The 27,320-nt window shown below is 51.9% G+C and overlaps 12 protein-coding genes across 12 annotated transcripts; 6 read left to right on the forward strand and 6 right to left on the reverse strand.

The window, feature by feature from the left end:
* Window positions 1–18: 18 nt before the first annotated feature.
* Window positions 19–2,166, forward strand: EDD37DRAFT_21975 (L-asparaginase). The gene has a single exon (XM_062810405.1). The coding sequence runs from the start codon at window positions 389–391 to the stop codon at window positions 1,859–1,861; it is 1,473 nt and encodes a 490-aa protein (XP_062674711.1). The 5' UTR covers window positions 19–388; the 3' UTR covers window positions 1,862–2,166.
* A 305-nt stretch (window positions 2,167–2,471) lies between these two features.
* EDD37DRAFT_558473 (2-oxoisovalerate dehydrogenase E1 component, beta subunit) lies at window positions 2,472–3,697 on the reverse strand (the record flags this gene model as incomplete). The annotated part of the gene is made up of 2 exons (XM_062813755.1): window positions 2,472–2,509; window positions 2,563–3,697. The coding sequence occupies 2 exons, from the start codon at window positions 3,695–3,697 to the stop codon at window positions 2,472–2,474; spliced, it is 1,173 nt and encodes a 390-aa protein (XP_062674712.1).
* Window positions 3,698–4,328: 631 nt separating this feature from the next.
* On the forward strand, window positions 4,329–7,082 carry EDD37DRAFT_22037 (hemolysin). The gene is made up of 3 exons (XM_062810412.1): window positions 4,329–4,778; window positions 4,831–5,044; window positions 5,095–7,082. The coding sequence occupies exons 1-3, from the start codon at window positions 4,518–4,520 to the stop codon at window positions 6,861–6,863; spliced, it is 2,244 nt and encodes a 747-aa protein (XP_062674713.1). The 5' UTR covers window positions 4,329–4,517; the 3' UTR covers window positions 6,864–7,082.
* Window positions 7,083–9,924, forward strand: EDD37DRAFT_22038 (uncharacterized protein). Its single transcript, XM_062810413.1, has one exon. The coding sequence runs from the start codon at window positions 7,302–7,304 to the stop codon at window positions 9,702–9,704; it is 2,403 nt and encodes an 800-aa protein (XP_062674714.1). The 5' UTR covers window positions 7,083–7,301; the 3' UTR covers window positions 9,705–9,924.
* A 26-nt stretch (window positions 9,925–9,950) lies between these two features.
* On the reverse strand, window positions 9,951–12,533 carry EDD37DRAFT_572045 (glucoamylase). Its single transcript, XM_062814354.1, has 2 exons — window positions 10,513–12,533; window positions 9,951–10,422 (listed from the first exon to the last, which is right to left on the reverse strand). The coding sequence occupies exons 1-2, from the start codon at window positions 12,224–12,226 to the stop codon at window positions 10,145–10,147; spliced, it is 1,992 nt and encodes a 663-aa protein (XP_062674715.1). The 5' UTR covers window positions 12,227–12,533; the 3' UTR covers window positions 9,951–10,144.
* A 40-nt stretch (window positions 12,534–12,573) lies between these two features.
* On the reverse strand, window positions 12,574–14,654 carry EDD37DRAFT_22087 (NCS1 nucleoside transporter family protein). The gene is made up of 2 exons (XM_062810415.1): window positions 14,290–14,654; window positions 12,574–14,228 (listed from the first exon to the last, which is right to left on the reverse strand). The coding sequence occupies exons 1-2, from the start codon at window positions 14,554–14,556 to the stop codon at window positions 12,786–12,788; spliced, it is 1,710 nt and encodes a 569-aa protein (XP_062674716.1). The 5' UTR covers window positions 14,557–14,654; the 3' UTR covers window positions 12,574–12,785.
* Window positions 14,655–15,426: 772 nt separating this feature from the next.
* On the forward strand, window positions 15,427–16,605 carry EDD37DRAFT_603748 (putative gibberellin 3-beta hydroxylase; the record flags this gene model as incomplete). The annotated part of the gene is made up of 3 exons (XM_062814678.1): window positions 15,427–15,651; window positions 15,706–15,868; window positions 15,941–16,605. The coding sequence occupies 3 exons, from the start codon at window positions 15,427–15,429 to the stop codon at window positions 16,603–16,605; spliced, it is 1,053 nt and encodes a 350-aa protein (XP_062674717.1).
* Window positions 16,606–16,790: 185 nt separating this feature from the next.
* EDD37DRAFT_585134 (triose-phosphate transporter family-domain-containing protein) lies at window positions 16,791–18,586 on the forward strand (the record flags this gene model as incomplete). The annotated part of the gene is made up of 2 exons (XM_062814447.1): window positions 16,791–17,424; window positions 17,474–18,586. Exons 1-2 carry the CDS (start codon window positions 16,996–16,998, stop codon window positions 18,584–18,586), a joined length of 1,542 nt encoding a protein of 513 aa, XP_062674718.1. The 5' UTR covers window positions 16,791–16,995.
* A 361-nt stretch (window positions 18,587–18,947) lies between these two features.
* Window positions 18,948–20,394, reverse strand: EDD37DRAFT_615324 (FMN-dependent dehydrogenase-domain-containing protein). The gene has a single exon (XM_062815593.1). It carries the CDS (start codon window positions 20,345–20,347, stop codon window positions 18,965–18,967), a length of 1,383 nt encoding a protein of 460 aa, XP_062674719.1. The 5' UTR covers window positions 20,348–20,394; the 3' UTR covers window positions 18,948–18,964.
* An 822-nt stretch (window positions 20,395–21,216) lies between these two features.
* Window positions 21,217–22,522, forward strand: EDD37DRAFT_644617 (voltage-dependent anion channel; the record flags this gene model as incomplete). The annotated part of the gene is made up of 2 exons (XM_062817530.1): window positions 21,217–21,341; window positions 21,400–22,522. 2 exons carry the CDS (start codon window positions 21,217–21,219, stop codon window positions 22,520–22,522), a joined length of 1,248 nt encoding a protein of 415 aa, XP_062674720.1.
* A 115-nt stretch (window positions 22,523–22,637) lies between these two features.
* EDD37DRAFT_22128 (alpha/beta hydrolase fold-domain-containing protein) lies at window positions 22,638–24,147 on the reverse strand. Its single transcript, XM_062810418.1, has 6 exons — window positions 23,652–24,147; window positions 23,539–23,596; window positions 23,388–23,465; window positions 23,146–23,329; window positions 22,995–23,090; window positions 22,638–22,931 (listed from the first exon to the last, which is right to left on the reverse strand). The coding sequence occupies exons 1-6, from the start codon at window positions 24,053–24,055 to the stop codon at window positions 22,753–22,755; spliced, it is 999 nt and encodes a 332-aa protein (XP_062674721.1). The 5' UTR covers window positions 24,056–24,147; the 3' UTR covers window positions 22,638–22,752.
* A 452-nt stretch (window positions 24,148–24,599) lies between these two features.
* On the reverse strand, window positions 24,600–27,102 carry EDD37DRAFT_22195 (alanine transaminase). The gene is made up of 4 exons (XM_062810424.1): window positions 26,701–27,102; window positions 25,312–26,561; window positions 25,007–25,261; window positions 24,600–24,946 (listed from the first exon to the last, which is right to left on the reverse strand). Exons 1-3 carry the CDS (start codon window positions 26,828–26,830, stop codon window positions 25,007–25,009), a joined length of 1,635 nt encoding a protein of 544 aa, XP_062674722.1. The 5' UTR covers window positions 26,831–27,102; the 3' UTR covers window positions 24,600–24,946.
* Between the last annotated feature and the right edge of the window lie 218 nt (window positions 27,103–27,320).

Genomic DNA, 27,320 nt, shown 5'->3' on the forward strand with positions numbered 1-27,320 from the left:
AAATGATGCAGGGTGTTTTTGTTAGTGAGGGCACTTACCGCGGGTAGACTCTGCACCTTTCCCCACGTTGTCCCTGGCGTACGCCCGGATTCGTTGATCTGACACATTCTTCCCAATAATGACCCTCATCAGTCCATTAGTCATCTACATGGTCCTTGACGCTTCTTCATTCATTTCAATTCTTCAGCAAGAAGTCTTGTGTCATCAACGACTGCTCATACTGGAACTTTGAAGCAAGAAGCTCGGCAAAATGTGTCAGTCTCGCAAGAGCGAGCGAAATCCCTACTAAATCGTTTGGTTGTAGCTCGATGGCGTGATAGACGGGCCAATTTGCACATTTCACCCCTTCCTCTTTTGTCAGCACCCTCTTTGGTGGTATGCTACAAGGATGTTACCAACTCCGTCAGAAAAATCCTCGCCCGCCGGGCCCTACAGACCTACGGTCATCCTCCATGGGGGAGCAGGAGGCATCTCCAGAGCCGGACTTCCTCCTGCTCTGTACGCTCGGTATCATGCGTCTCTTCTGAAGTACCTGACTGAGACGCGAGATTTGCTCGATGCTGGAGCTTCTGCGCTCGATGCAGCTTGTTATGCGGCTACTAGATTCGAGGATGACCCTCTGTTCAATTGTGGTCGGGGCGCCGTGTTCACAGAACAAGGCACGATCGAAATGGAAGCAAGCGTAATGGTCTGTTCACTCGAACCTGCTGGTCCAGCCTTAGGCAGTATCAAGAGGGGTGCGGCAGTCAGTCTGATACGAAATACGAGACATCCCATCCTTCTCGCGAAGGAAGTCTTGGTGGCTGCGGACGACGATGGAGGACTTGGAGGAACGAGCAGCATGCATTCCCACTTGAGTGGTCCGGATGTCGAGGCTTGGGGTTGGAAGGAGAAAGCCCTCGAAAAGAAACCAGACCGGTGGTTCTGGACGCGGAAGCGGTGGGAAGAACATCGGCGTGGGCTTCAACTTCCGAGCACTTATACCTACGACGACCTGTTGGCTTCGGTTGACCCCCTATCTACCACCAAAGATCCGGATGAGGAAACAGGTCTCCATGACCTCCCCAGCCAAGGCACTGTCGGTGCTGTTTGTTTGGACTCTTGGGGGAACCTGGCCGTAGCGACTTCAACCGGTGGATTGACTAACAAGAAAGCAGGGAGAATTGGCGACACGCCGACCATCGGATCCGGTTTCTGGGCAGAAAGCTGGGAGGAAGACCTCTCTAAGGAGACTTTTCAGCCCACACGTCAGCTCCGTTACCTTGGAGTGAACCATTCCCCTATCCCACTCGTCGAACATGCCTTGAACGAAGCTAGCAATATCCTTGGATCCTGTTTGAATGTGTTCGAACCGCAACCAAGACGCCAGCGCCTGGAAGCCTCTCCGTCATACACTGCGTTGCCAAGTCGACCTTATCAATCTCCTCAGCCGATCCGTCATGACACCAAGTCAATCTCTGGCAAACGGCGCCGCGCCGTGGCCATGAGCGGCACAGGAAATGGAGATTCCTTTCTGCGCGTCAACGCAGCGCGGACAGCGGCCGCCTTGTGCCGCTTTTCCAAGTCTACCTCACTGGCGGACGCTGTTACTGCTGTCGCCGGCCCCGACGGCGAGTTGCAACTATCTGCCGGAGATCGATGGGGATGTACAGGTGAGGGCCAAGGTGGTATCATTGGCATTGAATTAGTGGATGATGATGGTCATTGGGTACCTCATGGCAATGAAACGCAAGCCGCAAAGAAGGTTGGCCATGCAGTCTTTGACTTCAATTGTGGCGGGTTGTTCCGTGCATATTATGAGATAGAAAGGGATGTCGGTGAGGAGAAGCCGAAGGTGATGGTGTTTAAGGATGAGTACTAAAAGCACTGGAGATGCTGTCCTGGCTTGACTTGAGGACATGTCTGGATACCGTATGACAAAGATGGAATGTATATATATGATGCATTCCGACTTAGAGGTAAATCTCCACGAAGATCATGCTCGCGGATTCGAATGCTATCAAGTACAATCCTAGATGACTTCTGATATGCAAAGATTGACAGGGCACATCTGGGGCTTCCTGTTACTCAGGATCATTGCAGGTCATAACAAGTTTGTATCTCGAAGGAACTCCGAACATGGAGTGCCAGATCTTCTACCACTCATAGCTTCCGCTGCCCGGGGTTCTCTCAAGCAGGAAAGGACTCCTCGGCCATCATATTCCGGTCGTAAATCTTTTCAAGTGCCCTAGTGTGTCTCCGACACCAAGTTTCTCTGCTGTTGAGGCCGGGACATATGGTGGCCGTGTCATGTCGTGAATACAGATGGCCACGACGGATGGTTGTACCCTTTGGTGGCGTGATAGGCAGTGTAGGCCCTCGACGTCAATTTTATGTCGTCAGCACACTACAGACTCGTCTGTTGTGCAGTGCCGGCGCAACGGCACACGCTCCTCCACTCCGCACATAAGGCTATACCGTAAACAATTGTTTCAGAACTCCAAGGTCTTTTTGATTGTATCATAGATTCCTGTGACTGGGTCAGTAATTGTTGAAAGACTTGCACCCAAAATGCCAACTTACTCGTTACATCGGGGATGTTGAACTTCTCAAACATCAAACCGGCATGGGTACTCCATCCCGTGACTCTGCCCACGGGCGCCTCCAGTCGAAGGAACGCGCCTTCTTGAATGCTTGCGGCAACTTCGGCGCCAACACCGGCATTATACATGCTTTCGTGAACGACGACTGCACGGCCAGTCTTGTTGACACTCTCCATGATCGTGGGCCGATCCCAGGGATATATCGCTCTTAGGTCGATGAGTTCAATGCTCAGACCTTTGATGTCCTTCTCCAGGGCTTCAATGGCCGCGGAACAGAGGTAGAGCGGCTGGCCATATGAAATGACGGTGAGATCTTTGCCCTTTTTGAGGACATCGGCTTTGTCGAGAGGGAGGGTGTATGGGTCTCGCGGCACGAACTCTTCGCATGCTCGATATAGGATCTTGGGCTCCATGAAGATGACGGGGTCATTGCAGTTGAGGATAGAGGCAATCAGGAGTCCTTTGGCCTGCGATGGCGACCGAGGCATCACCACCCGCAACCCAGGGATATGCGTAAATAACGACTCCGGACTTTGCGAGTGGTAGAGTCCACCATGGCCAACACTTCCACACGGCATGCGAACCACAAGACCGCCACAATGACCACCCGTTCCACCTTCCCTATATCGGAACTTTGCGGCTTCGTTGACCAGCTGATCAAAGGCAGGATAGACATAATCAGCAAATTGGATCTCAGCAATTGGTTTCATGCCCTCCGCTGCGCAACCGATGGCGAAGCCCGCAATACCTTGCTCTGATAGAGGAGTGTTGAAGACACGGCTGGCCCCGAATTCGTCGGCAAGTCCTTTGGAGCATCGAAAAACGCCTCCGAAAGCGACGTCTTCTCCGAAAAGCAGGACATTTTCGTCCGTCTTCAGGGCATGATGCATGGAAGTGTTGATGGCGCCATGCAGGTTTTGCCAATCCACAGGGGCATCTTGGGACAATCCGAAAGCCGACCTGGCGCTGTTCTGTGACTGATGTAGAATAGGAGTCTTCTTGTATTCTACAGGCTTATTCAATCGTGCTCCTGTCGTCGCTTGACTGGCACAGCGACGCTGACCGGAGACCCAGAACAGACTCCCTATGGAAGCTGTCCTGCGAGAAAAGAGCATGTCGAACTGTCAGCAAGCCTCCGTCGCTATCAGCAAGAGGAAAAGCGAGGAGGAGGGGACCGCGATCAGGTATATGAAGGGGGTCACTTGAAGAATGCCGAGGATAAGCGCACCCATCCGGAGAAAAGAAGGGGATGAGGGATAACAAGCCACGCATAGCCGCTCGGGGCACCAGCCACAGGCAAACTCCGCTTCACGTGATGCCCAGCCATGTGCCCCGGTTATGTTCTGCACCTAAATGGTCGTGCACCAATGCTTGTTTGGCGTCGAGAAGCTATTCCGTCGCGTGCCTGAAGAAGGTGCAATTAGTGGTTTACTGCAGCCATCGCGACCATCGAGCATCTCTCACTTTATAATTCACCACTATTGAAGCCTATGAGTACCAGTAAAAGGGTCCAGACCAGAAGCAATTCTGATCGGTCTTCCCCAGGCTTATGCTGAGGATGGTTAGGGCCCCTCTTCTAAGACAGTACAGAACTTAACAAGTCCCCCAACCAATCAATAACCTCATTGTTCCGTCATTGCTGCTGCCGTTCAATTTCATCTTCATCAACCACAGTTACTCGTACCGCCCCCGCTGCCGCAGTTTCTACCATCACCACCATCTAGGTCCTCCAAAAGTCCTTTTACACCAGTGTCACAAGATCTTTCATTTTCTTTGCTACACACGTGTTCAGCAACAGCCCAAGCTCATCTACTCGATCGATCCTCCGAACCTGCGAACACGACCGGAGCATTCTTCTCGAATTTTTTGAAGAATAGCAAGCAAGAGCTTTTTGACCATGTCGCTGTAAACCTACCAATATCCCCATCACACATCATGCAGGCACGAACTACGGCCTCCCATGTGGCCCTCCGGCCTATGGTGCTGGGCCTGGCTAAAATTCTCGTCCTCTCGCTCGGTCAGATACCTTTCGTCCAAGCCGCTCCTCTTCACGCCTCATACTTGTTCTTCGCGTCCGACGAGCCGGAGGGAAAAGATCCTGAAGATCCGTCACTATGGATATATTTGAGTGTCGCAGCTATACTGGTCCTGCTGGGAGGTGCCTTTGCTGGCCTAACGATTGCATTGATGGGACAGGTAATTTTCATACGAACTTCGGATCTTGTTCATAGAGCTCACATTGTGGCAGGATGAGATATACCTTACCGTCATCCGAGACTCTGGAGAAGGTGCCGAGAAGGTCCATGCAGACAAGGTGCTCAAGCTCTTGAAGAGAGGAAAGCACTGGGTTCTGGTAACATTGCTTTTGAGCAATGTAATAACCAACGAGACCTTGCCTATTGTTCTGGATCGTTCACTTGGAGGAGGATGGCCGGCTGTTCTGGGTTCAACGGTGCTGATTGGTATGGTGGCCTTGCACTTTCATTGCTGCGCTCTTACTGATCTCTTGCAGTCATCTTTGGCGAAATTGCACCTCAATCAGTCTGTGTCCGTTATGGTCTGCCCATCGGTTCTTGGATGGCTCCTTTTGTCCTTGGCCTCATGTACCTGATGGCACCGGTCGCATGGCCTACCGCGAAATTGCTCGACTATCTGTTGGGTGAAGATCATGGAACAACCTATAAGAAGGCGGGCTTGAAAACACTGGTGTCGCTTCATCGCAGTCTGGGCGACGCTGGACAGCAGTTGAACGCTGACGAAGTTACCATCATCAGTGCCGTCCTGGACTTGAAGGAAAAGCCGATTGGTAGTATCATGACACCAATGGAGGACGTTTTCACTCTTTCTCTGGACGACGTCCTGGACGAGGCAACCATGGATGACATCCTTTCTCGCGGCTACTCCAGAATACCGGTCCATCATCCGGACAATGACAACAACTTTGTGGGCATGTTGCTTGTCAAGATCCTGATCACCTACGATCCCGAAGATGCCAAACCCGTGCGCGACTTTGCTTTGGCCACACTGCCCGAGACACGCCCGAACACCAGTTGCTTAGACATTGTCAACTTTTTCCAGGAAGGCAAGTCCCACATGGTGCTGGTCTCCGATTTCCCGGGAGATGATCAGGGAGCAATCGGTGTCGTCACTTTGGAAGACGTGATCGAAGAGCTCATCGGAGAAGAAATCGTCGACGAGTCGGATGTATTTGTTGATGTGCACAAGGCCATCAGACGAGCCATTCCGGCTCCCTCCCGCCGCATTCCAAAGACACACCGGGTCGCCGAGCAGCCTGCAACAGCTGCGCCCGCTGATCTGGTGGACATCGATGAAGGTGAAACCCTTGACGCAGCCGAGTTACAGAAAGCCAAAACAGCCGACCCCGCCCAGAAGTCGAAAATCTTTGCGAATGTTCGACGCCGGTCAAGTGCTGGGAACAGCCTTGGTGATGGTAGACCCGGTCAAAAGGCGAGCAGGGCGAGCACCGACGATGTACTTAAGGAGCAACTCAGACACCTCGGTCATCTTGGTCCCTCAAATCTTGCGAGCAGACCCAGAACCACGCGATACGCCACCGTCAAGATCAAACCCGGCGCAGCTGGCGCAGAGAACACACCAAAAGAAGCTGGTGCCGACGGTCAAGGTACTGAACTTCGGAGAGCCTCTGAATCGTTGTCGGAATATCAAGGCGGCATTGGCGAGGGTGTCGTGAAGTCAGGTGGCAAAGAAGCAAGCGATGCTGTGCTGCAAGCTTTGCAAAATGGGCACGGAACCACTTCGGGCTCTCCGAACGAGAGACGGCCTGCCAGTAGCAACAAAGGGATTCAGGCTGACCTCCTTGAAGAGGATGGTCCAACACAAAACGGCAACGGCGAAGATCATACTGAGGAAACAGCTCGGCCTTCAGCAAGGACGTTTGACAGTCATAGCACAATTGGCAGCTTGCCTGGGTCACCATCTCGGTCCAGAAGCCCATTCTATCGTTCCAAAGGCCCCGCCAGGAGTGGCAGCATTACCGAGAATATCATTGATGCGAACGGATTCCGCAAGGTTGTCTTGGAGACAACCTCGAGCAGCGAGTCCAATGAAGACGACAACAGTGGTGCAAACAAGGCGCCCACAACGTATGTCGACGAGAACAACGACTTGCATGTCAAAGTTGCCGGAGGACACGACACAGAGCCTTCGCAGGGACATGGTGAAGCCGCGAAGAAGAAGAAGCGTCGAAGACGCAAGCACCAGGGTAAAGGAGAACGGGAGCCACTGTTGGGAGACAAATAAACCTGGCAACGACGTTGCGAACAATACTGTAATCGACTATTAATTATCTTCGCCCACTCTGCGCCATGGATTCCTCCAGTGACGATAATCTGTTTGCGGCTGTTGTTCGATGAGTGCTGTGGACCTGGGTGAAGATTCATGTAATCACAGCGCCCCTACTCTGCTGCTAGGGGTGTGGCAGTATGGGAGGGGGCAGTCAGGCAGTGAATAGAGTGAAGAGAAAGAGCTTATTCACTCAATCGAGTCGCCTGGCTGATTGTAGCAACAACCATACAAGGCAGTGCGGCGATTCAGTGTCACTTCCTCCCACTTCTTCCTGCGGTCTCTCAAATTTTCTCTACCAAAACACTCAACACCCAACATCATCACAAGATTGCAGTGGTTCTCACCTATTTCTCGATTGTTTACCCTTCCTCAGCTTCATTACCAAAACGAAACATGGCCTGGCAACCCCTGTTCCTCACAGTCATGGCCCTTCAGTTCGCGATTCTCATCCTCCACTTCCTCGCTTCTTGGGCCGACGAGGTGTTCTCACAATGGGTCAGCGCAATGTACCAAGGTCTCCCTGACTGTTTCGCAATCAATTACTACATGGATGACGACGAACTCGACACCTTCGAGTGGTGCATTCACTTCTTTCTCTTCGCCATAGTGGTGTACAAGCTCTGGCCCCTGTGGTCGAATTATGACCAAGACCGTACTGAAGGCCGACTGTCGCAGATGTTCGCCAATCTCCCAGCGTCTCTTGTTCCCGGGTTCTTGCGGTCTCGCACATCGTCCTACAACGGTGTCGAAGGAGTCTTGTGTTGGGTCTTTGACACGTTGGCAACCTCCCCTTCGTCGTCGCTTCTTCCTTCAGAAATCGTCTTTGTCCCTGGCAGCTTTCCTGAAGACAACAGCGAGGAGGATGCTGTTGTCGAAGGAGGAGTGGTACAGGTCAACGAGAGCCTGGAGAGCGTTGCGGTGGTGGACGTCGCTGTCCAGGTAGCTGTCGAGGTGTCAAAGTTTGCCATTGTGGCACCAATAAGCACCGTCGAGATCGCTGCCGAGACCGTGGTTCATGCCGAGGATCCTGCCACCGACAAGGTGGCTCTCCTCGAAAGCTTCAAAACAGGCCTAGAACGCGATCTGGCGGCGGCGACGGTGCGCGCGAAGGACGCCGAAAAGGCAACGAGCGCCTTGAAGCTCGAGCACGATACTGTGAAGGCCGAGCGTGATGAGTTGAAAGCGAAAGTCGCCACGCTAAAGAAAGAGCACGACGATGAGCCAAGACAGCTCAATACGCTAAATACAGCCAATCAACAGACCTGTGAGGACTTGCAGAGCAAACTTAACAGAGGCGAGAGTCAATACCAGCAATGGTTGATTGAGCGAAAGTATTTGATGGACGAGGGCCAGAAATTGTGGGTTCATTGGGAGACTAGGGGTCAGCAGCTGGAAGCTCTGGAGGCAACATACAACAGTCTGCTTCAACAAAAGGAGGAGGAGTTGAGGATCCAAGGAGAAAGCTATAATCAGCGTTATCAGCTGGTGAATATCAAGCGAGAGGAGTGGAAAACACTGCAAGAAAGCTACAATGTTGAGAAGCAGCAGAAAGAGGCCAAAGAGCAGGAGCTGAAGGCTCTACAAGGCCAACAAACCACACTGAAGGAGCAGGCAAGGGACTACCCAGCACTGGCCCAGAGAGCAGAGTCGAGAAAGGACCGGATAAATGGTTTGACATCCGACTTGAAAGCCATGAGGCAAGCCAACCACACACTGTCCGAATGGCTCAAAGACGAAAAGCAGAAAGTAGTAGAAAAGGAGAGCACCATCGTCGACCTCAGAAATCAATTGACTCTGGCAACTACTACCAAAGCTGATGTCCATGCCACGCCAATGGAGGTTGACACAGAATCCAATGTTACAGCCACGGAAGTACAGGCAAAGGACCGACTCATTGCCGAATTGAGGCAAGAACTGGCACAGGCGCGGGCGAAGGCTGAAGCGAATGACACGCACATGGAGCTGGACACAGTGCCCTCGACTCCAATGTCGGCTCGCTCACAAGGCAACAGAAGCACAGCGTCAAGTGCTGACCAAGCAACTATTTTCAAGACCACGCCTCTGATCTCACGTGGAAAGATAGGCTCGGACCCATTCCCGGTCCGAACACCACCACACATCACGAATACGACTATGCAAGCACATTCCCTCCAGAAAGTCAAGTCTGAGGCTTTGGCAGAGGCGGAGCAGCGCTACGTTGGACGGATCGACGATCTGAGCAGGGAGAAAATCATGCTCGAAGGCGAACTAAGTGCCCTTGGAGAGAAGAATCGAGAACTCAGCAAAGATGCAGCAAAGTGGCAAAAAGACTCTCTTAAACAGCATCGAAAGCTCGTCGACTACGACGGAGAAAAAAAGAAGCTTGAGAAGAAGATCAATGATCTCGAAGAAGAAGTGGGAGACTTGCAAACGGCGGTCCAGATGTTCAAAGACGGCCACGATCATGACGTCGAAGAACAGAACGAAGAGCTTGCCAAGATGGAGAACAAAATACGAAGATACGAAGAGAAGATCAAGCAGGAAAAGGCCAAAACTGGTACGCTCCAGGTCGATATGGCAACAATGAACAACATAAAAGAAGCTCAGAAATGGAATGAGCAATACATTGAGGACGCGTCGGATTCGGAGGAAGCGCAAGAACAATCGACAGCAAGTCCAAACATGGCGTGTGAGGCTAAAGCCGGCGCCGACGAGTTTTTGAAGACTGGAAAGGCGGCAAATGGTGTGGAATCGGAGGAGAAGTCGGAGGCATCGAAGGAGGAAAGAAAGGGGAAGAAAGCAAGATATCATGAATGAGCATGAGGTGTAGGTCATTACCACAAGACCACCAAGGTTGTCTTGTTCCACGAAGCCTGTCATGGGAGCGAGGGTTTGCATACGGTATCAGGCGGAGGAAGATCAGGGAAGTTATGTGCAGCGGCACACTCTGAACAAAGGAAGCAACGACGCATGAACAACTCACGTCAGATGTGCACGAGAGAAGCAGTTTTCCATAAGAGAACTCAAGTCAAAGTAAACAAGTCACAGTTCATGCTTATTTTGCAACAAGTACGCCAGTGTCTTTCCACATTTTCGCTCTCGCTAGACCATACATGCAGATTCGTACAAAGACTGGAGCTCGCCAGTCGCCATATGCCAAATTGTGAATGACTGGTTGAGGAGGTTGCCAAATACCACTCAATGATAGCGTCAAGATGAATCATCGAGCGAGTTTCTTCCGAGGGAGTTCCCTTGTACTATAATGTTGGTCCACCACCATTCATGACACGCTCGAGATTGATGGCCGCGCTGACGAACGCTAGATGACTGAACGCCTGCGGTGTGTTGCCCAGCTGTTCACCGCTGATGGCAATCTCCTCGCTCAGCATGCCGACATGGTTGCGGAAGTTCGTGACGGTTTCGAACATGCCATTAGCGATCTCCAGGTAATGTTTCGAGTACTTGCCCGCGCGGACGAGTGCTTCGATGAGCCATAGAGTGCACATGACGAATGTGCCTTCGCGCCCGCCGACGCCTGCATAAGAGTTAGCGACTGTACGGGGGCCGGGAATGCGAAAATACAAGCGGCGGTAACGAAGATAGCAGAGAGGATAGGGGTACGTACCATCATCAGTCTTTTTGTGATCATATCGAAAGACAAACCCAGCAGACGTGAGACCTCCCTTTTCGGGTGTGCGCAGAATAGCGTCTAATGTCCCCACGAACTGCGGATCGTTCGGGGACATGAAGAACACCAGCGGAGCGATCAGCACAGCGGAATCGAGAGTTGTATTGTACTCGTAACTCTGGATGAAGCAGTTCATGTCGTAGTTGAAACCCTTCTCCATGACCTGCTCGTAGATTGTGTCGCGGGTTTCAATCCACTTGTTGCGGTTCGGGCAGGGGAAATTGCGCTTCTCGACCAGCCGTAACGCCCGATCAACGGCGACCCATAGCAGCATTTTGGAGTAGACGAAGTGCTGCCGTTGCCCACGGACCTCCCAGATCGACATGTCGGGTGTGTCCCAGACTTGACACACAAAATCCGTCAGGTAGCGAATGTCCAGCCACTGAGCGTACGAAATGGGCTTGCCGTGCTTGTTGTACAGGTATATTGAGTCCATGAGTTCGCCGTAGATGTCGAGCTGGACGTGGTCGGTCGCCGCGTTACCGATGCGCACGGGTGTGCTGTCCTTGTACCCTGACAGATGGTCAAGTGTGAGTTCAGGCAGAGACGTTGAGCCGTCGATGCTGAACATCAGGGGGAGATGGTGCGTTGTTTTGGCGGATTCTTGCTGTCGTCGCCACTCGGCAATGCGTGCGAAAATGAAGTTGATGTACGCTTCGGCTTCATTCGGAAAGCCCATTTTGAGGAAGACGTAGATGGTGAAGCTGCTGTCTCGCACCCAAGAGTACCGGTAGTCCCAGTTTCGTGGGCCGCCGATGGCTTCGGGAAGAGAGAATGTGGGGGCTGCGACGATGGCTCCTGTTGGGTCGTACGTGAGGAGTTTGAGGATGAGCATGCTGCGTTCGACTTCTTGCTGGAAGCGCCCGCGGTATGTGCAGGAGCGGATCCAGCTAGTCCAGAACTTGTATGTCTCGGACTCAAGGTTGATGATCAGGTCTTTGCTCAGCTGTGGACCTACGTGCCGGTTGCACATGATCATGAAGATCTGCTGGCCTTCTGAAAGGTCGAAGCGAGCCCGAAGGACGTCGTCGACGCCCTTGTGGTTCTTGGTTGGTTGAAACAGTTTCGGAGGTTCGTCAAGGGGCTTGTCGTGCGTGCAATACGCGACAAAGAATTCGGGGACGTCGGAAGTAGAATCAGAACCCTCGGATGTCCAGGTCAGTCTCTGGTGGTACGTGCCGTCTTCCTCCTCGGCTTCGGATTCATGCAGAAATCCTGCTTCTTGGGCGTAACCTGGCCGTGGACGAAGCTCGATGTCGATTGACATATTCCCGCGGGCACATTCGAGTTTGCGTACTAAGGTTGAACCACTCCATTTCTCGCGAAGGAGCTTGTTGTACTTGGACAGAGCGAAGAAGTCGGTAAGGTTGACCACGCCGTCCTCATCGATCCATTTCGTTTGTAGGATGTTGGAGGATGCTCGGTAGTTTTGTTTGCACACGGTGCTTTTCCGCGGCTTTATACTCCAGTGTCCACCACCTCCTTTGCTTGTGTCGAGAAGCCTGCCGAAGATAGAGGGAGAGTCAAATTGAGGCCAGCACATGAAGTCTATGCTACCGTTCCTGCCCACAAGAGCACATGTTCGCATGTCACCAATGAGGCCATAATCCTCGATCTGGAGAGGGGCTTCCGTATCTCTTAATTCGCCCATAGCGAGTAGATCCAAAGCTTCGACGGTGTGTTCGGCCACCAATGGAACAGCATGCAGTTATAGATCGAAAAGAGCCTCAGAAGTAGGGAATTCTCTGAGCACGCGAGCTTGAGGTGAGGAAAGACTCAGCCTGAGCAAAATCCGGGGAAGCTCTTTGTTTCAAGGTGTCACAATTGGTCACGAGTCGTACGGATTGAGGAAACGAATGATGACTAAGTGAAGGGTCGAATGTCTCAACGAGCGACTACAAGAATGATGTTTTAGCTGAGGAACCTTCGGCGTGTTATAAAATCATCATGTATTGTTTATTCATTTAAACGGTCAAAAAAACATGAAGTCATCGCCTTGCTGGCGGATCCATACGACGATAAGATTTATGACTTTGTATGACCGGATATGATCCCCGTGACAGATACATTGCACGTGACACTAGGCCAGCCTTGCGTGTGCATCCTAGGTATGTATGCAGTTCGGAACTGGGGCAGTCGACAACGTCGAATGCAGCGGCAATAGAGTCCGAGGTAATGACAAGACATCGTGTCATCTCAACATTCAACGGTTAATCAACCACTTTCTCCCCAACCACCACAGCCTTTGCCTCTACCTCTTCCTCTTCCGACGGTGTGCGTATCTCCACTCCTTCCAGTAACTTTGGGTGAGGCACAACACCCAATTTGTTTGCCTCTTCCACCGAGAAAGTAGCAAATACATCTTCCCCATCAATTTCCCCTAAGCCCGGCACAGGGAACAGCCGATTGAGGACGTAATGCACGACGAAAGCCAGTACAAATCCTTCGATGTAAGCGAGATAAAAGATCTCCTGAGCGCCCTTGGGCACGTGGATCGACGGGTTGACCGCGTTAATGAATCCAGGTAAAGCGGGTGCCATGCCGATGAGCCAGGAAACATAGGCGCGCCAATTAAATCCATGGTTGTACCAGTAAATTGAAGATGGATCGGCCAAATATAAATGTGAGAGCTTGAGTTTCCTGTCACGAACAATCCAGAAGTCGCAGACCATCATGCCCACCATCGGGCCTAGAAACACTGAGTAGCCATCAAGCACGTTGATGAAGGTGTTGGCGGTATCGGCGAGCTGCCACGGATTGATGACGATGCCCAGAATGAAGGTGATGACAGCTCCACGGCGGATGTTGATCCACTTTGGAAAGAGAGCAGCGAGATCGAATCCGCCTGGCCACGCATTGTCGACGGTGTTGATACTCAGCTGGGAAATGAAAAAGCCGAAGCCGGCAAAGAAAGCTCCTGCACGAGCTTTAGCAGTGTAGCCATCCTCCATCCACCGAATGGCAAGCTCGGCGGGGGACCAGAGCAACTCTCCATAGATTTTCTGCGCGGCGGACGTGCTGAGGGTGCCCATCAGCGTCACTAGCGAGCCGATGATGACGGTAGAGTATACCTGGCCAGGGATTTGAGCGCCAGGAGTCTTTGCGAAACGATTGAAGTCGCTTTGATTGGTAAGGGACACTGCGATGGAGCCAATGACAGTCGTGATGCCGCGAATGATAGCCCACGCTCTCTCACTGGTTGTGGTAAGGGTGCTGTTGGCGACGAGCAATGGACCACCCCCATGTGCAGTGGCAAGTGCCCACACTGTGACTGAGAACATGGTAACAGCCGTGATGATGTTGGCGTAGCGAAACAAGATGGCTGTCTTCTCGGGAGGGATCAAGAGGCAGGGAAACTGAAAGCAGAGGAAGATAATGAAGCCGACGAACTGCTGAGTCGTCATGTTGGCGCTGGCTGGAAAGGTGTTGGGAATGTTCTTGTAACCAGAAAAGATGGCGTAAAGCATCACTCCGGTCATTTGTCCGCCGATCCACGCTTGGACGGCGTACCAGACCAGACACAGCATGATCCTTTGTGCGAGAGCAAGGTAGGAACCTCTGAGGCCCCAGACAGCGCGATTGCCAACAGAGAAGCCGACATGCCATACCGCACCCCACCAGCCGTTCGTGATAGCGAGCCCAGCAATAAGAAACTACAATGGTATGAGTCAGTTGAGGTGCCGGACAAGAGAAGCTATGTCGCACGACACTGACCTTAGCGATGATTGTCACAACCATTGCCTCCCAGACACTCAAGCCCATGGAGATCAATGAGCTTGCGGTCTGCCAACCCACTGTGTTCAATTGTATCACGGCCCAGAAGCCTAAAAATCCGAACACAGTCCAGGTACGTCTGGACGGAGGGAGAGGTGCCAGATCACGGTTGTTCCATGCTGTAGGTCTTTCACCATCGAGGTTCTCGTCGACAGGGACCTCAAGCTTCTTGCTGAGCCGAGCGGCGCGTTGGCGCAGGGAAGACATAGCTTCGACTAGATTGCAGACTTAGCAAACCAACAATCGTAGCCCTGAGTGATGTATAGAGATTGTTTTGGAGGAGGTCAGAGGAAATCTTGCGCCAGCCGATGAGCTTATCAAGAGTACTCCTTGCCTTCCTAAAGGCTAGCCAGTCCGTCCAGTCGCATATCTACCCATGTTCTTCTGCATGAGAAGCTGCACATTAGCGAACTTCGTTTACGGCTCTCACGGCATGATGTCGCCCATCTCCTTTCCGTCGCCGGCCACTCGCCGGGGTGTTTGATAAGGTATGATATCGACGCCAGTCCAGAGCCTTATCCCAGGGCGGTCCAGAGCTGCAATGGACGGCAAGACACAAGGGGCGGTCTTGCTAGGACGTTGTTAGCGTCATGAAGTGAGAACGATCTGCGCCGAACATGTGCACCCCTAGTGCTGCTTTGCCGCAAAGAGGTCTCATCGCTGATCAATACCTCAAGAATGGGGTGTGAGATCTGACGATCGTTGAGAATGTCAAGGTCGGGATAACGTTATGAGGCTTGACGACCGTTAAGAAGTCCATGGGCCAATCATCGTAATCAATTTACTTTTGGGGTTGATATCTCGGAATTCGTCCTGGCCAATTGTGGAGGTTCGCACAATCGGGACCAGTCTCGTTTCATGCAGGGTGTCAAAACCATAGCAGAAGAGGAAGGACGCGGGTACCTCCGTCTCCCAAGTCCGAGCAATGTACGAGTATCAGTTTCCGCCGCTCAACCTTTAATCAGACTTGAGGAGATTCATAACAGTGTCTCGAGTCGGAGGAGGCAACTCACCTATCGCATATATTCTTCATCGCCTGTGCAAAGTCGACCTCATTGGCTGCTATCATCATTCACCATGTCGCAAGTCGTAACAGAAACCGAGGCGAACAATCCGCTGGTTATCAGATTGCAGAATGGCCAGGTCCTTCACGTGAAATCCAATGAGGCGACGGATGCAGATGAAATCCCTGTCATCGACGTGGACGGCATCTATAGTGAGAAGCTGGAAGACCGGCAAGCTGTGGCCGATAAGATTCGTGAAGCTGCTCATCGTATTGGGTTCTTCTATGTGGTCAACCATGTGAGTATCTCACTCCCTGACCTGTGCAACAGCTGATCAACGGTCTTCTCTCAGCGATTTGATCCCAAATTGGCAGAAGACGTTTTTGAGCAAGCGAAGCGTTTCTTCGCCTTGCCGCTGGAGAATAAGCTCGAGGTGGACACCAACCTTGTACCCAAGGAATACGTGGGATATCATGCCATGTCTAGTTATAACAGGAATGGAAGAAAACATAAAGGTAGGCCAATCCCTAGTCTGCGGATTCAAACAGCGATCACAGCCTGCGAATGACCTTCTTACCTCTTTGCAGACCTCAGTGAAGCTTTCAATCTGGCTTACTCGGCTGAGCAAGATCCCGAAAACCCAGAGAACGATGCAGGAACGTCAATATGGCCGAGCGATCTACCCGGCTTCAGAGAAGGGTTATATGCTTACCACACTCCCATGCTGTCGTTTGCGCGCAAGATGACCCGGATATTTGCGCTGGCACTCCACCTTCCAGAAACATATTTTGACGAATGGGCCAAGACGCCTGAGGCTGGCATGCGCATCCTCCATTACCCGGAACAGGAGGCAACTGTTGACGACCAGAATGGTATTGGAGCTCATACGGATTTCGAGTGCTTCACCATCGTCAACCAAGACATGTCCGGAGGACTTGAAGTGTTGAGCAAATCAGGCCGATGGATCCGAGCGAACCCAGTACCAAATTCGTTTGTGATCAATATCGCAGATTGCTTCATGCGCCAGACCAACGACTATTTTGTGTCGACTGTCCACCGAGTAATCAACAAGAGTGGTCATGAGAGGTATTCGATTCCGTTCTTCTATGGACTGGACAGAAGGATGATCATGGAGCCTATCCCATCATGTATATCCGAGGACAATCCATCCAAATACCCGGTGATGACGGCTGGGGAGTATTATTTGTGGAGGGCAAAGAAGGCGAAGCAGGGTGATAAAGGCGATGAATAGAGAAGAATACCAGCTATGCCAGGTAGTTTCAATAAAGGACCGGTTAAGCCGGTTATGCATGCGCCACACATCTTGGCGCCGATAATGATCTTGAAGTGGGCTTTGATGGTTGATCATCGAGGCCCGGGGCTGACAGATATGGAATCATTGTATCCACGTGTACCTGGAAGTAGCCCCTAACTTATCGCGTACCTTTTCCGTGTAACTGCGCTCATACCTCCAAACGGCCCAAACAATTCTTCTCTTCGCTCCTTTCGGTCGTATTGAAACGTTCATTGTCGTTCGCTACCTTTTCAGATTCCCTGGACACACGAGTCGCTCCTTCCCCATCGACCCTTGAGCCGTGACGGGTCAATGTCCTGACCTCTATTCGCCGAAACTCTTTCTCACATGGCCGCGAAGCCATACAGGGATCACATCCAAAGGACGTCGTCTTCTGCTGCACCCTCGACTCCGACCGAGAACAAGTCGACAGTCATCAATCCTCGTCGCAAATTCAGGCGTCGAGGGACTGGTTCAACTGCGAGCTCGGACGATGAGGCAGTCTCCTACATGTCGGAATCAGAAGAACACGAACTAGACGCACTCGACTCGGACGTCGACCTGGAAGACGATGAAGAGGCCGGGTTGAACAAACATGAACGACAAAAGTATATGAAGAGGAAGAGACAACGTGATGGATTGGACGCTCGCATCGCAGGGACCGCCAGGGGCTCCAAAGATGAAGCCAAAGAAGCCGACAAGAGTGTCCTTCATCGATTACTAGTGAATGCCAGTCTGATTGGACTATGGTATATATTTTCTCTGTCAATATCCATTGTGAGTCTCCTCGCATCGGCCGCTGCTTCAATTACTGATTGCCCTCCAGTACAACAAGATGATGTTCTCCTCTGACCACATCGACTTCCCTTTCCCACTGTTTGCAACATCTCTCCACATGCTGGTCCAGTTCAGTCTGGCCTCGATCGTTCTTCTCATATTTCCTCATCTACGACCTACTCAACCCCAGCCGTCTACGTACCGAGGCGAATCGCATTCTTCGAAAAGGCTGGTCACGCCGTTGTTCTATTTTACTCGACTGGTTCCAACAGGGACAACCACATCCCTCGACATTGGCTTGGGAAATACATCCCTTCGATACATCACCCTTACATTCTACACCATGTGTAAATCCTCGGTCTTGATCTTCGTCCTCGCATTCGCTTTCATCTTCCGACTCGAGAAACTCTCGCTCAAATTGATCTTGATCATCCTCACCATGACGATCGGCGTTCTTATGATGGTCGCAGGCGAGACATCATTCCACGCACTGGGCTTTGCGCTGGCAATATCTGCGTCTTTCTTCTCCGGCTTTCGGTGGGGGCTGACTCAGATCCTTCTTCTGCGACACCCGGCAACCTCGAACCCCTTTGCGACGCTTTTCTTTCTGTCGCCAATTATGTTTGTCACATTGATGACCATTGCTTGCATTTCCGAGACACCAGCTGCGGTCGTCACGGGGATCGAGATGTTGATCAGCTCGCAAGGCCTTCTGAAGGCATTGCTTCTGCTCTTCATTCCTGGGTGTCTGGCGTTCTGCATGATTGCAAGCGAGTTCACCTTGTTACAACGGACTAGTGTCGTCACGCTCAGCATCTGTGGCATTTTCAAAGAAGTGGTCACCATCAGTGCGGCGGGCATAGTGTTCCACGACGAGCTGTCCATGGTAAACATCAGTGGATTGCTGGTCACAATATGCAGTATCGCCAGCTACAACTATATGAAGATCATGAAGATGCGACAGGAGGCGCGTGATAAGCTCAAGAAGAAGGATGAGGACGACGATGAAGTCATTCAATTTGATGACGACGCTGTCGACGGAGCACCGACCAGTCTGGTCAATCCTGAAGGCAGAAGTGAAGATTTGCTACCACTCATGCATGACCGGGGCCCCGAGGTGAAAGACCGAACTGGCGGTTTGGGAACTAGCTCTTCTTCATAAAGCAATGTTTAGCGAATGATGCTGTAGGATATGGTTCGGTCACGAGGCTCTGGCGTAACGGTTGGGTCTCGTGCAGCCGCCTGCGCGGCAACGATCTGTCATAGATGTACAGGATGATTACTTATGTAATACCTCAAAACGGCATGTTAATGGTGTGGCTTTCCCGGAGACACTCTAGATCTGATAGAAATCGGAGGCAGACCCAGTGACTCGTGAGTTACTCTTATAACTTCGATCGAATCATTTCGGTCCACGATGCGCCGAACCGTAGGTCATCAGGAAGTTCGAGCTCGAGTCTCTTGGTGTTGACGTAGGATGGATTGAGCTGATCGACGCTGGCAACACCCATGTTGCGCATTGTTGTTTCGATTTCTTCGCTCAACACTGAGATGGTGCGGTTAGCGTTGCTCTTCTCCGAGGTCGACATTGCGTCGAGAACTTACATTGTATGACTTTCATCACACCTTCATCACCCATGGATACGCCATACATGAATGGTCTGCCGAGCGAGACACCGTTGGCACCAAGACACAGAGCCTTGATGACGTCGGCGCCCCGTCGCACCCATCCATCGAGGTATATCTCTACCTTGCCGAGGATATTGGGATAGAACTTGCGAATCTCCAGCAGCGTGCGGATGGCGCTGGGTGCGTCGTCGCACTGCCGTCCGCCGTGGTTGCTCAGGTATATTGCGTCGATGCCGTATTCCACCGCCAGCGCCGCATCCTCGGCCGTCTGGATGCCCTTCAGGGCAATGGGGCCGGCGTTCCCCCACGCTTCTCGAATCCACGGTAAATCATCCCAGTTGAGGGTAGATGAGTGGTGGCCACGCAGTGGTGGCCCGTCTTCGCTGGTCGATGGGCGGTACCATTCTGTCAGGACCGAATCGTCTCCCGAGGCTGTGGCCAGCTCCGCGCGGTACCTCTCATCTTCTTCGCGCTTGCCGACGACAGGACTGTCGACCGTTATGAACAGCGCTTTGTACCCGTTGTTCCGCGCCGTGGCGATACGTTCGAGCGTCAGTGACCTCTCGTGCGCGACGTACAGTTGGAAGAATTGAGCGCCGTACTCGCTGGATCCGCGGATCTCGGCGGCGCACTTGGCCAAATCGGCGTGCGGTATTGTCGAGTGCGTGCTGGGGCAGTAGTGGATGCCGGCTCTGGCGGCGCCACGGGCTAGACATAGTTCACCGTCTTCGTGGACGAGGCCGGCCCGGGCGGCTGGCGCGATAAAGAATGGTAGTCGAGACTTTTGGCCGAGCATCGTGCGTTGCATGTTCACGCGGTGCACGTTACGCATGATGCGTGGTCGAAGGGTGATTTTCTTCCAGTCATCGCGGTTGTTCTCGAGTGCGCCTAGACTGTCCGCCGCTGAGTGGAAATATACCCAGGCGCTGTGTTTGATGAGACGTTCGGCGGCCTTCTCTATATCGTCCAGGTTCAAACAGTGCGAGAGAGGAATAACGGGAGTCTTGTCCAAGTCCCGTGTAACTTGGGGATTCTTGGGCGTTGACACTGTGGCTGGGTCGACGGGGCCTAAGTGCTTCTCTTTGGGCAGATGCTTCTCGATCGTGCCTTCGGGGTGGTTGGCTTCATATATGCTTGTGGCGTCCTTTCCGCCATATTGTAGCAGGATCGTTGAGCCGCCTGGGTGCTTGTCGAGGTATTCTGTCACATCGTAGACCTTACCTTGCACGATGACCCAGCATGACTCGCGGGATTTGTGCTTGGCCACTTCCAGGCCGTGGATGAGGTCGGACATGGTGAAGTTAGTGGTAGTATGAAATTATATTTGCTTGGGAATGCAGGAAAAGTAATTGGATTGCTGTAACAATGCTATCATGAACACTATGTACCTGGGGTGATGCGGGGGTCAACGCCGTTCATGCCGTCGCCGATGCCGGATTGGGTTGCCGTGTGTGGGGGATTCACCAACGCCCGGACTACTGTGCGTTGGGGGAGCTGTTGGCAACTTGGCAGTGAGGAGGTGGCTGGACTCATGTGTCCCTCAAACACATCTAAGTTAGATAGGCTATACATATCATCTCCCGTTGACCGCGTGGTTGAAATGCTTATAACTTTTTATAATACCTTGTACCGACGTCACTGCATCCTGCTTTGATTATTCCCAAAGATTCCTTGCCCTTCTCCAGATTCTCCACTGGAGAACGACCACCCGGATAGCAATCCCGGCAAAAGCTTGGAGCAGGGAAGGCTCTGCTTTCGGGATTCTCGGAATCATCAGGCATGACTTACGTCAACATTATTTGAACATATCGACTCCTGCCGTCGAGAGCAAACATGACGTCCTGGCCCATGCAATATTGCGCCGTCCCATTCCCCACAAGACGGTATTTGTCCACCATGGCTGTTCAGAGCCTTCAGGCGCTGGGTCTCCTCATGGGGTGTTACAGGTAACTTGAGTGCCAGACCCACGCGCGGGCCAACACGTGGATCATATCCAAAGCTCATCAGGTTTACGACATGACTTTATTGAAGGCGTCATGTTGTCAGGTTATCTATGAGGCCGGACCAAGGTTTGCGAATATAGCTGCTTCACGAGGATCGCTTTTCGGTCTCTCTTCACTGTTTCATCACGTTGCCACCTCGTTTCCATCCAACAGCGCAGACATGGTCGATGCCAATGGCAACAATGGAGCGCATGGTCGCCCTGATATCGAAAGGAAACCTCAAACCAGCGAGCCTCTTAAGAGAAGCGCCTTTCGGGCTATGGTACAGGATTTCTCACCAATATGGTAAGCACAGCACGAATGATCACTTCTATCTGGGTATGAAACGCTGACCAGATCTCAGGTTTTCCTGGTGCATGAATGCTGGCATTATTGCTATTCTGATGCACCAACTTCCCTACCAGTTCAACGGGCTACCTGTGCTGTCAACAATAGCATTCATGATCGACTTCATCCTCTTCATCATGTTCTCGGTGGTGATGCTCCTTCGCTTCGCAATGTTCCGAGGGCAACCTTACAACGAGATCTGCGAAAACATCCCTGATCTGGGCCTGCTTGCTTGCTGGCCTATCGCGTGGCTGACAGTCACTGCGTTCGTTTCCTTGATTATCAGCGAAGCACATTGGGGTTCGCATGCATTTACCATCGTTGCCTATGTCATGTGGTGGTTCGGCGCGGCCTGGGTGCTTTCCACGGCTGTTTTTGTTCTTATCATCATCACCCGTCGACACGCAATCAAGGACCGGTCACTTCCACCTATGGTATTTATTCCCACTGTCGGTGTCTCGACTCTAGCCACAGTTGGTGGCCTCCTCTCCAGTTTCTCGAGCCACATTTCCGCGAGAATGGCGGTACCGGTCATCATCTTCTCTTTCTGGTCTGTTGGGGTCGGAATCTTCCTCGGGTTGATTATCTACACGATGATTGTGCATCAGCTATTTGCTAAGGGCTGGCCTGCACCTGAGCAAAGTGCTGGGATGTTCCTCCTCGTGGGCCCCATGGGGCAGTCTGCTGCTGCTTTGCAACTTCTGGGCTCTGCAGCTCATCAATACGGCAGATTCAAGGGGTATAACAAAGGAACATTCTTGACAGAGACATCAGCTGCTCCGCTTGAGGTTGCGTGCATATTGTTAGCGTTTCTGCTTTCCGGCATGGCTACAATTTGGTTGATCGTCGCATTCATTTGCATGATCGAGCGTGCTGTGAAAAAGGAGCTGAGTTGGACTCCTGCTTGGAATAGCGCTATCTTCCCTGTGGGAACGTTGATCACTTCGCTGTCGCAGTTCAGCATCGAGATGGATTCGCCATTCTTCCGCGTGATGACTGCTATAGGACTCGTCTGGCTTATCATATTGTTCTTTGTCAACCTGGGCTTCACCTTGTGGCAAATATCCCAGGGCAAACTATTGATTGTCAAGGAGAATCCCCGAGCCAAGCAAGAATTGGAGCAGCAGAAGGAGCGGTAGGAACAACAGCCAGGTAACGGTCAATAGACTCAACTATGACTACCGGCTTCAGCAGAATCCATCACTATGGTAGAGCAAAAGTAAGCCTTCATTGTGCGATCTCTTCCTTCTTGGTTCACTTGACGCTGTACCGTTGGTTTCGGAACTCCATACGACGACTGCGTTTGTCCAGATTTACAAGCTGGCGAAGGACCAGATATATTCTGACACGCCTTAAGCGTACTTGCAATTCATATGACGCGCTTAACGAAGTCTACCACGTTCTCGTTATAATCCTTCACCTTGGCCACCGATGGGAAAAAGCTAAATCCGTGCGGCACACCAGGATAGAACTTGAGGTCGACATCGACACCGGCTTTCTTCAATGCTTCAGCGTATGCCAGGCCTTCGTCTCGGAGTGGATCCATGCCTTACATTGCCTGTCAGCATCACAAATCCACATAGCAGCTGCTCAAGTCAGTGTTAGACGTACCAGCAACTTGTACCAGCGCCGGCGGCAGTCCCTCCAACGACTCGGCAACCAAAGGACTATGCCGCGGATCGGGCTTCACCTCATCCAAGTATTGATCTAAACATCCGGCGTCAGTACAATAGCCGCGCTTTATCGGGGCGCATATCATTACCCCAGAACCACACCATCTTCGCCGCATCGATGATCGGTGCGTCAAAATTGTCCACATCGAAGCTCGTATACTTATACTTGTCCTTGGGAAAGAGCTTTGGATGACAAGTCACCGGGATATTGAGTACTTGCCCAACAATGCCCTTGACGCCTTCATCCCTAGCTTTCTGAGCGAGAACAGCAGCCTGGTTCAATCATAGTCAGCATCCCATCCACCCAGTCTGTACCGTCAGGCTGCCTTACCAGGTTCCCACCGGCAGACCCTCCCGCAACTATGATGCGATGCGGATCAATCCTCAACTTTTCCGCATTCTTCTGGCACTGCATGTTACGATCATCCCATTAGCATGAATCACCTCCGACCAGACATCGAGTTAGATCGTGGCAGACGTACCCAGACCAACACATCCCACGAGTCGTTCACCGCGTATGGGAACTTGTACTCCGGAGCCCTGCGAGACGGTGGTCAGCTTTCCGTTGCATCACAGAAGAACCCTGGCGACATACATGCGGTAATCCACAGAAACGACCCTCACCTTACTCTTGACACAAACGCTACGGTTCACACTCTCCTCAATCGAGTGGCCCCCGACGACCCACCCTCCGCCATGCGTGACGAACATCAGCGGCAAGACCTCCTGAGAACCTTTAGGCGAGTAAATTTGGATCTCGACCTCAGTGCCGTCCGACACAGGCGCCTTTTGGATTTGCACATCGATCTCATCAATTGAAGGAACTTCGGGCCTCAGGGCTATCGGCGACGCCAACCACGCAGCTTTGAAGTCGGCGAGCGGTAGCTCCCATAGTGCTCCGAAGTCCTTGTTGCATTGATCGATGAGCGGAGCGAATTCTGGATCGACCTCGGCTTCGGGCTTCGAGCTTGGTGGTGAGAGCTTGGGGAGTTGGACCATCGTGCCTTGCTTGCTTCGGATATCCCAATTTTTTTAGTGATATAGAAGAACGGGGTTGAAGCTGTTTACTTTGACGTATAAACTGGTGCTTCGCCTTTGGTTTGATCAAGAAGCTTCCTACCTGTAGGCTGTGCTGTGCTATGGTATAGCCGCGGGCCAGCTTGACCCGAGATGAACTCTATATATGCCTACCCTTTATGGATCCTGGGGTGCACGGATGCGGAACCCTGGCCGCACTGCACCGGCAATACTCTACCGAGGATTTGTAAAAGCGTTCCGTGCCTGTGGCCATATGTCTCCGGTTAGAGTGGGGTGTTTTCATCGAAAAGGCGGCTTAGAAACGTCCAGAAACTGTCTAAAGTATAGTCGGGATCTAGTCCTCAGACCGCGGGACGTTTGGTAGAGAAACCTTGACGTACCGAAAGGGGCGGACGACCCGGACGAATTTGGTGCGGTGGAAACGTCGTTATCAAAACATGGGTTGGTGGACGATAGTCTTGGGTTTGAGGTGCGTCCATCTTCTTGCCCTGATATCAGAGCATGTCTAGATACGGATACCTTTCCAGATGAAGGTTCAAATCGAACAGGGCTGTGGGACCCAGGGGCCACGTCTTATATAAGCCAATTTCTGGCTTACTCTGCATCGGTAGCGATTGGCCTGCATTTGACGAGGTTACAGTAGAACATGTGCAAAAGGCTCTTCATCACCAAGGGAACATATCGATTTCCGGCGCGCCTCAGTTTGTGAGATATCCTTAACGTCAGTTTTACCATAAATCTGCCTCCTCTTGATTCTGGACTGTGACCAAGATGATCCACGTAGCCTGCACATAAGATATACTTCAGATGCTTGCGAGCTAGCCATTGCAAACCACCATCAAATGCTCTGACCTTCAGCCTCACATATGAGTCGCGCCCGTACTGTTCTTCCCTCAACTTGCGGGTGCGTACCTAGCTGTATTCCTTCATAAAATCTTTGTGAAACTTTGTCCACCGAGTTACCCAGTCTGTTCCCGGAGCGAGGAACGTTGTCCGCAAATGTAGCGTTCCTGGCTTTTGACCGAAACCGGATCCTGGCACGACACAGATACCTGTCGCATCGAGGAGGCGAAGGCAGTAGAAGTCGTCTGGGTTCTTACCAGCCTCTTTCGCCGCCTTCTGCGCTTTCTCTGGGAGGTGCAACGTAGGGAAGAGATACATTGAGCCCTGGGAAGAATTAGCAGAGACCCAGTGACGAACCATGGTCAGTTACATACCTGTGGCTCACCGACCTCAACACCTTCCATTTGTTCAAAGGCCTCATACAGTGCAGTCGCCCTCTCTAGCAGACCATCTTTGATCGTGTTGTACTCCTTGTGGTACTTTTCATAGCTAGGGTCGCCTTCTTTTGGTGGGTTGACCACCATCTCCAGCAGACATTGCCCTATTACGGGCGGGCAGAGCATGATGCTGGCGAGCTTGTAGATCTGATCCTGGACCTCTGCATCCCATCCTACCAGCTCAAAATAGCCTGCACGATGGCCACATTCACCGACCATACCTTTCGAGACCGAGTTAAGAGAGGCCAGCTCGACGTGGTCATAAACGCCAGGGTCCCTTCGCTGCATCACCCGCAAGGCACGCTTGAAAGAGTGGAACTTTCCAATGAAGACGTTTGTCTGATAGACCTCATCCGCCAATATCACTAGCTTCCTCTCAGCAGCGAACTTGATGACCTCTTCAATGTCCTGTTCTGACAGTGAAGCTCCTGTAGGGTTTCCCGGGTTGATGACAACAAGAGCACGAACATCTGTACCGTCACTGGTCGCTTTTTCATACGCTTCTCTCATGCCAGAGACACTGGTGTCCCAACCATGGGTCTCGTCCAGGTAGTAAGGGACGCAACGAGCATCCAGCATTGATAATGTGGCAGTGTAGAGAGGATATTGTGGTATAGGTGTGAGAATGCCAGTCTCGGGTTTCGCACAGATCACATGTAGCAGGGTGTGTACGCCTGCCGAGGCGCCAGCAGTCAAGTATATATCCTTCTTGTCTGCCGCGAAACCGTCACGCTTCTCAAGGAAGTTGGCCACAGACTGGCGTATTCCTGCGGCGCCCATAGACTGGGAATATGCTCCTACTGAACCCACCTCTTTCAGTAGCCACTTGGCACGGTCTATTGCGTCTTGTTGGTAGCCGAAACTTGACTTCAGTGCTTCTTCATTTTCCAACAGTTTCGGGTATTCCACTAGGGCAAGCACTTCCCTGATGAACGTGAGAGGCTTCTGGTCAAGTTGTTGAGGGTTGCCAATGTTCGCAGATATGACAGAGTCGAAGGGTAGAGATGCATCTTCCTTCAGTTTTATGCGTAGTTCTTCTGATTTGATTGCAAGCTCTCCTCGAACAGCGTACTGGGCCGCCTTCACATGTGGATTGATATTGTTGATATTTAAACTGCGCAGGCCTGGTGACGACGACATGTTGCGGCGACTCGAAGGGTACCAGGTTGCAAGACAGGAAGAACAGGCTATACAAGACGAATGTTAGTTATCGTTATATAACCGGTCGACTAGCAGTTATCATACGAGCAGAAGCAAAGACGGGAATGATGAGTCACAAGGCATGGGCAGAAGACGGAGATGTAGATGCGCATTGCTTTTTCGTACCTGGTGTGATACGTCGGTGTGATGCCGACGTGTGACGTGGTGTTGTACTCGGCGATATCGATCTGCAAGCTGTAGCAAGTTCCAGAGAGAAGAGTTGAGCCCTCGAAAGCACGACAGAAGCCCTCGACATTTGCAGCGAGTGCCTTTCTCTGCAGGACCAAAGAATTGTGTGGGGGATTGACTAGTAGGCAAGCACGAACCGTTATCGGAGCTCAATGTAGGTTATGCTTCATAGCTTCGCTATCATCCGGAGGGACAAGAAAATGAGCACACGATCTGTAGCAAGCTATGCGTAAGAGCGTGAACAGCTATCTACATGGAGTCAATAAAAATACGAATACCGTCATGTACTCACCAGGTTACCAGGGCCCCCTCCTCTCTATCTTATCGCAAGAGTCCAGGGTGTGGGGGTATTCAAGCCGAGGAATTTATTGGAACAAATAGCCCTGGCATTTTGCATGGGTGACGAGATGCGTCCAGGGCGTTTCTTATTCGACTCAAGCATCACTGATAAGCGATGCAGAGGTCTATTTTCCGCGGATGCACATGTATGTTGACGACGATATTGATGCCTTCAACTCTGCCCGGAACACCTTGCGCTCTGATGCCTTTGTTTATGC

The sequence above is a fragment of the Exophiala viscosa genome (assembly GCF_022695815.1).
Source record: "Exophiala viscosa unplaced genomic scaffold EDD37scaffold_1, whole genome shotgun sequence".
NCBI lineage: Eukaryota > Fungi > Ascomycota > Eurotiomycetes > Chaetothyriales > Herpotrichiellaceae > Exophiala > Exophiala viscosa.

Bases quoted from the DNA above. Each gene is read 5' to 3' on its own strand.
- EDD37DRAFT_21975 (XM_062810405.1), top strand. From the start codon at position 389: ATGTTACCAACTCCGTCAGAAAAATCCTCGCCCGCCGGGCCCTACAGA.
- EDD37DRAFT_22037 (XM_062810412.1), top strand. From the start codon at position 4,518: ATGCAGGCACGAACTACGGCCTCCCATGTGGCCCTCCGGCCTATGGTG. The intron at 4,779-4,830 runs GTAATTTTCATA...ACATTGTGGCAG, and splicing joins CGATTGCATTGATGGGACAG to GATGAGATATACCTTACCGT. The intron at 5,045-5,094 runs GTATGGTGGCCT...GATCTCTTGCAG, and splicing joins GGGTTCAACGGTGCTGATTG to TCATCTTTGGCGAAATTGCA.
- EDD37DRAFT_22038 (XM_062810413.1), top strand. From the start codon at position 7,302: ATGGCCTGGCAACCCCTGTTCCTCACAGTCATGGCCCTTCAGTTCGCG.
- EDD37DRAFT_572045 (XM_062814354.1), bottom strand. From the start codon at position 12,226: ATGGGCGAATTAAGAGATACGGAAGCCCCTCTCCAGATCGAGGATTAT. The intron at 10,423-10,512 runs GTACGTACCCCT...ACTCTTATGCAG, and splicing joins TCACAAAAAGACTGATGATG to GCGTCGGCGGGCGCGAAGGC.
- EDD37DRAFT_22087 (XM_062810415.1), bottom strand. From the start codon at position 14,556: ATGTCTTCCCTGCGCCAACGCGCCGCTCGGCTCAGCAAGAAGCTTGAG. The intron at 14,229-14,289 runs GTCAGTGTCGTG...ATACCATTGTAG, and splicing joins TTGTGACAATCATCGCTAAG to TTTCTTATTGCTGGGCTCGC.
- EDD37DRAFT_615324 (XM_062815593.1), bottom strand. From the start codon at position 20,347: ATGTCCGACCTCATCCACGGCCTGGAAGTGGCCAAGCACAAATCCCGC.
- EDD37DRAFT_22128 (XM_062810418.1), bottom strand. From the start codon at position 24,055: ATGGTCCAACTCCCCAAGCTCTCACCACCAAGCTCGAAGCCCGAAGCC. The intron at 23,466-23,538 runs GTACGTCTGCCA...CGTAACATGCAG, and splicing joins CGTGGGATGTGTTGGTCTGG to TGCCAGAAGAATGCGGAAAA. The intron at 22,932-22,994 runs GTACGTCTAACA...AGGCAATGTAAG, and splicing joins GGCGCTGGTACAAGTTGCTG to GCATGGATCCACTCCGAGAC.
- EDD37DRAFT_22195 (XM_062810424.1), bottom strand. From the start codon at position 26,830: ATGTCGAGGGCTTCTGTCGTGCTTTCGAGGGCTCAACTCTTCTCTCTG. The intron at 26,562-26,700 runs GTACGAAAAAGC...CGTCTTGTATAG, and splicing joins ACACCGACGTATCACACCAG to CCTGTTCTTCCTGTCTTGCA. The intron at 25,262-25,311 runs GTATGTAACTGA...AATTCTTCCCAG, and splicing joins TTGAGGTCGGTGAGCCACAG to GGCTCAATGTATCTCTTCCC.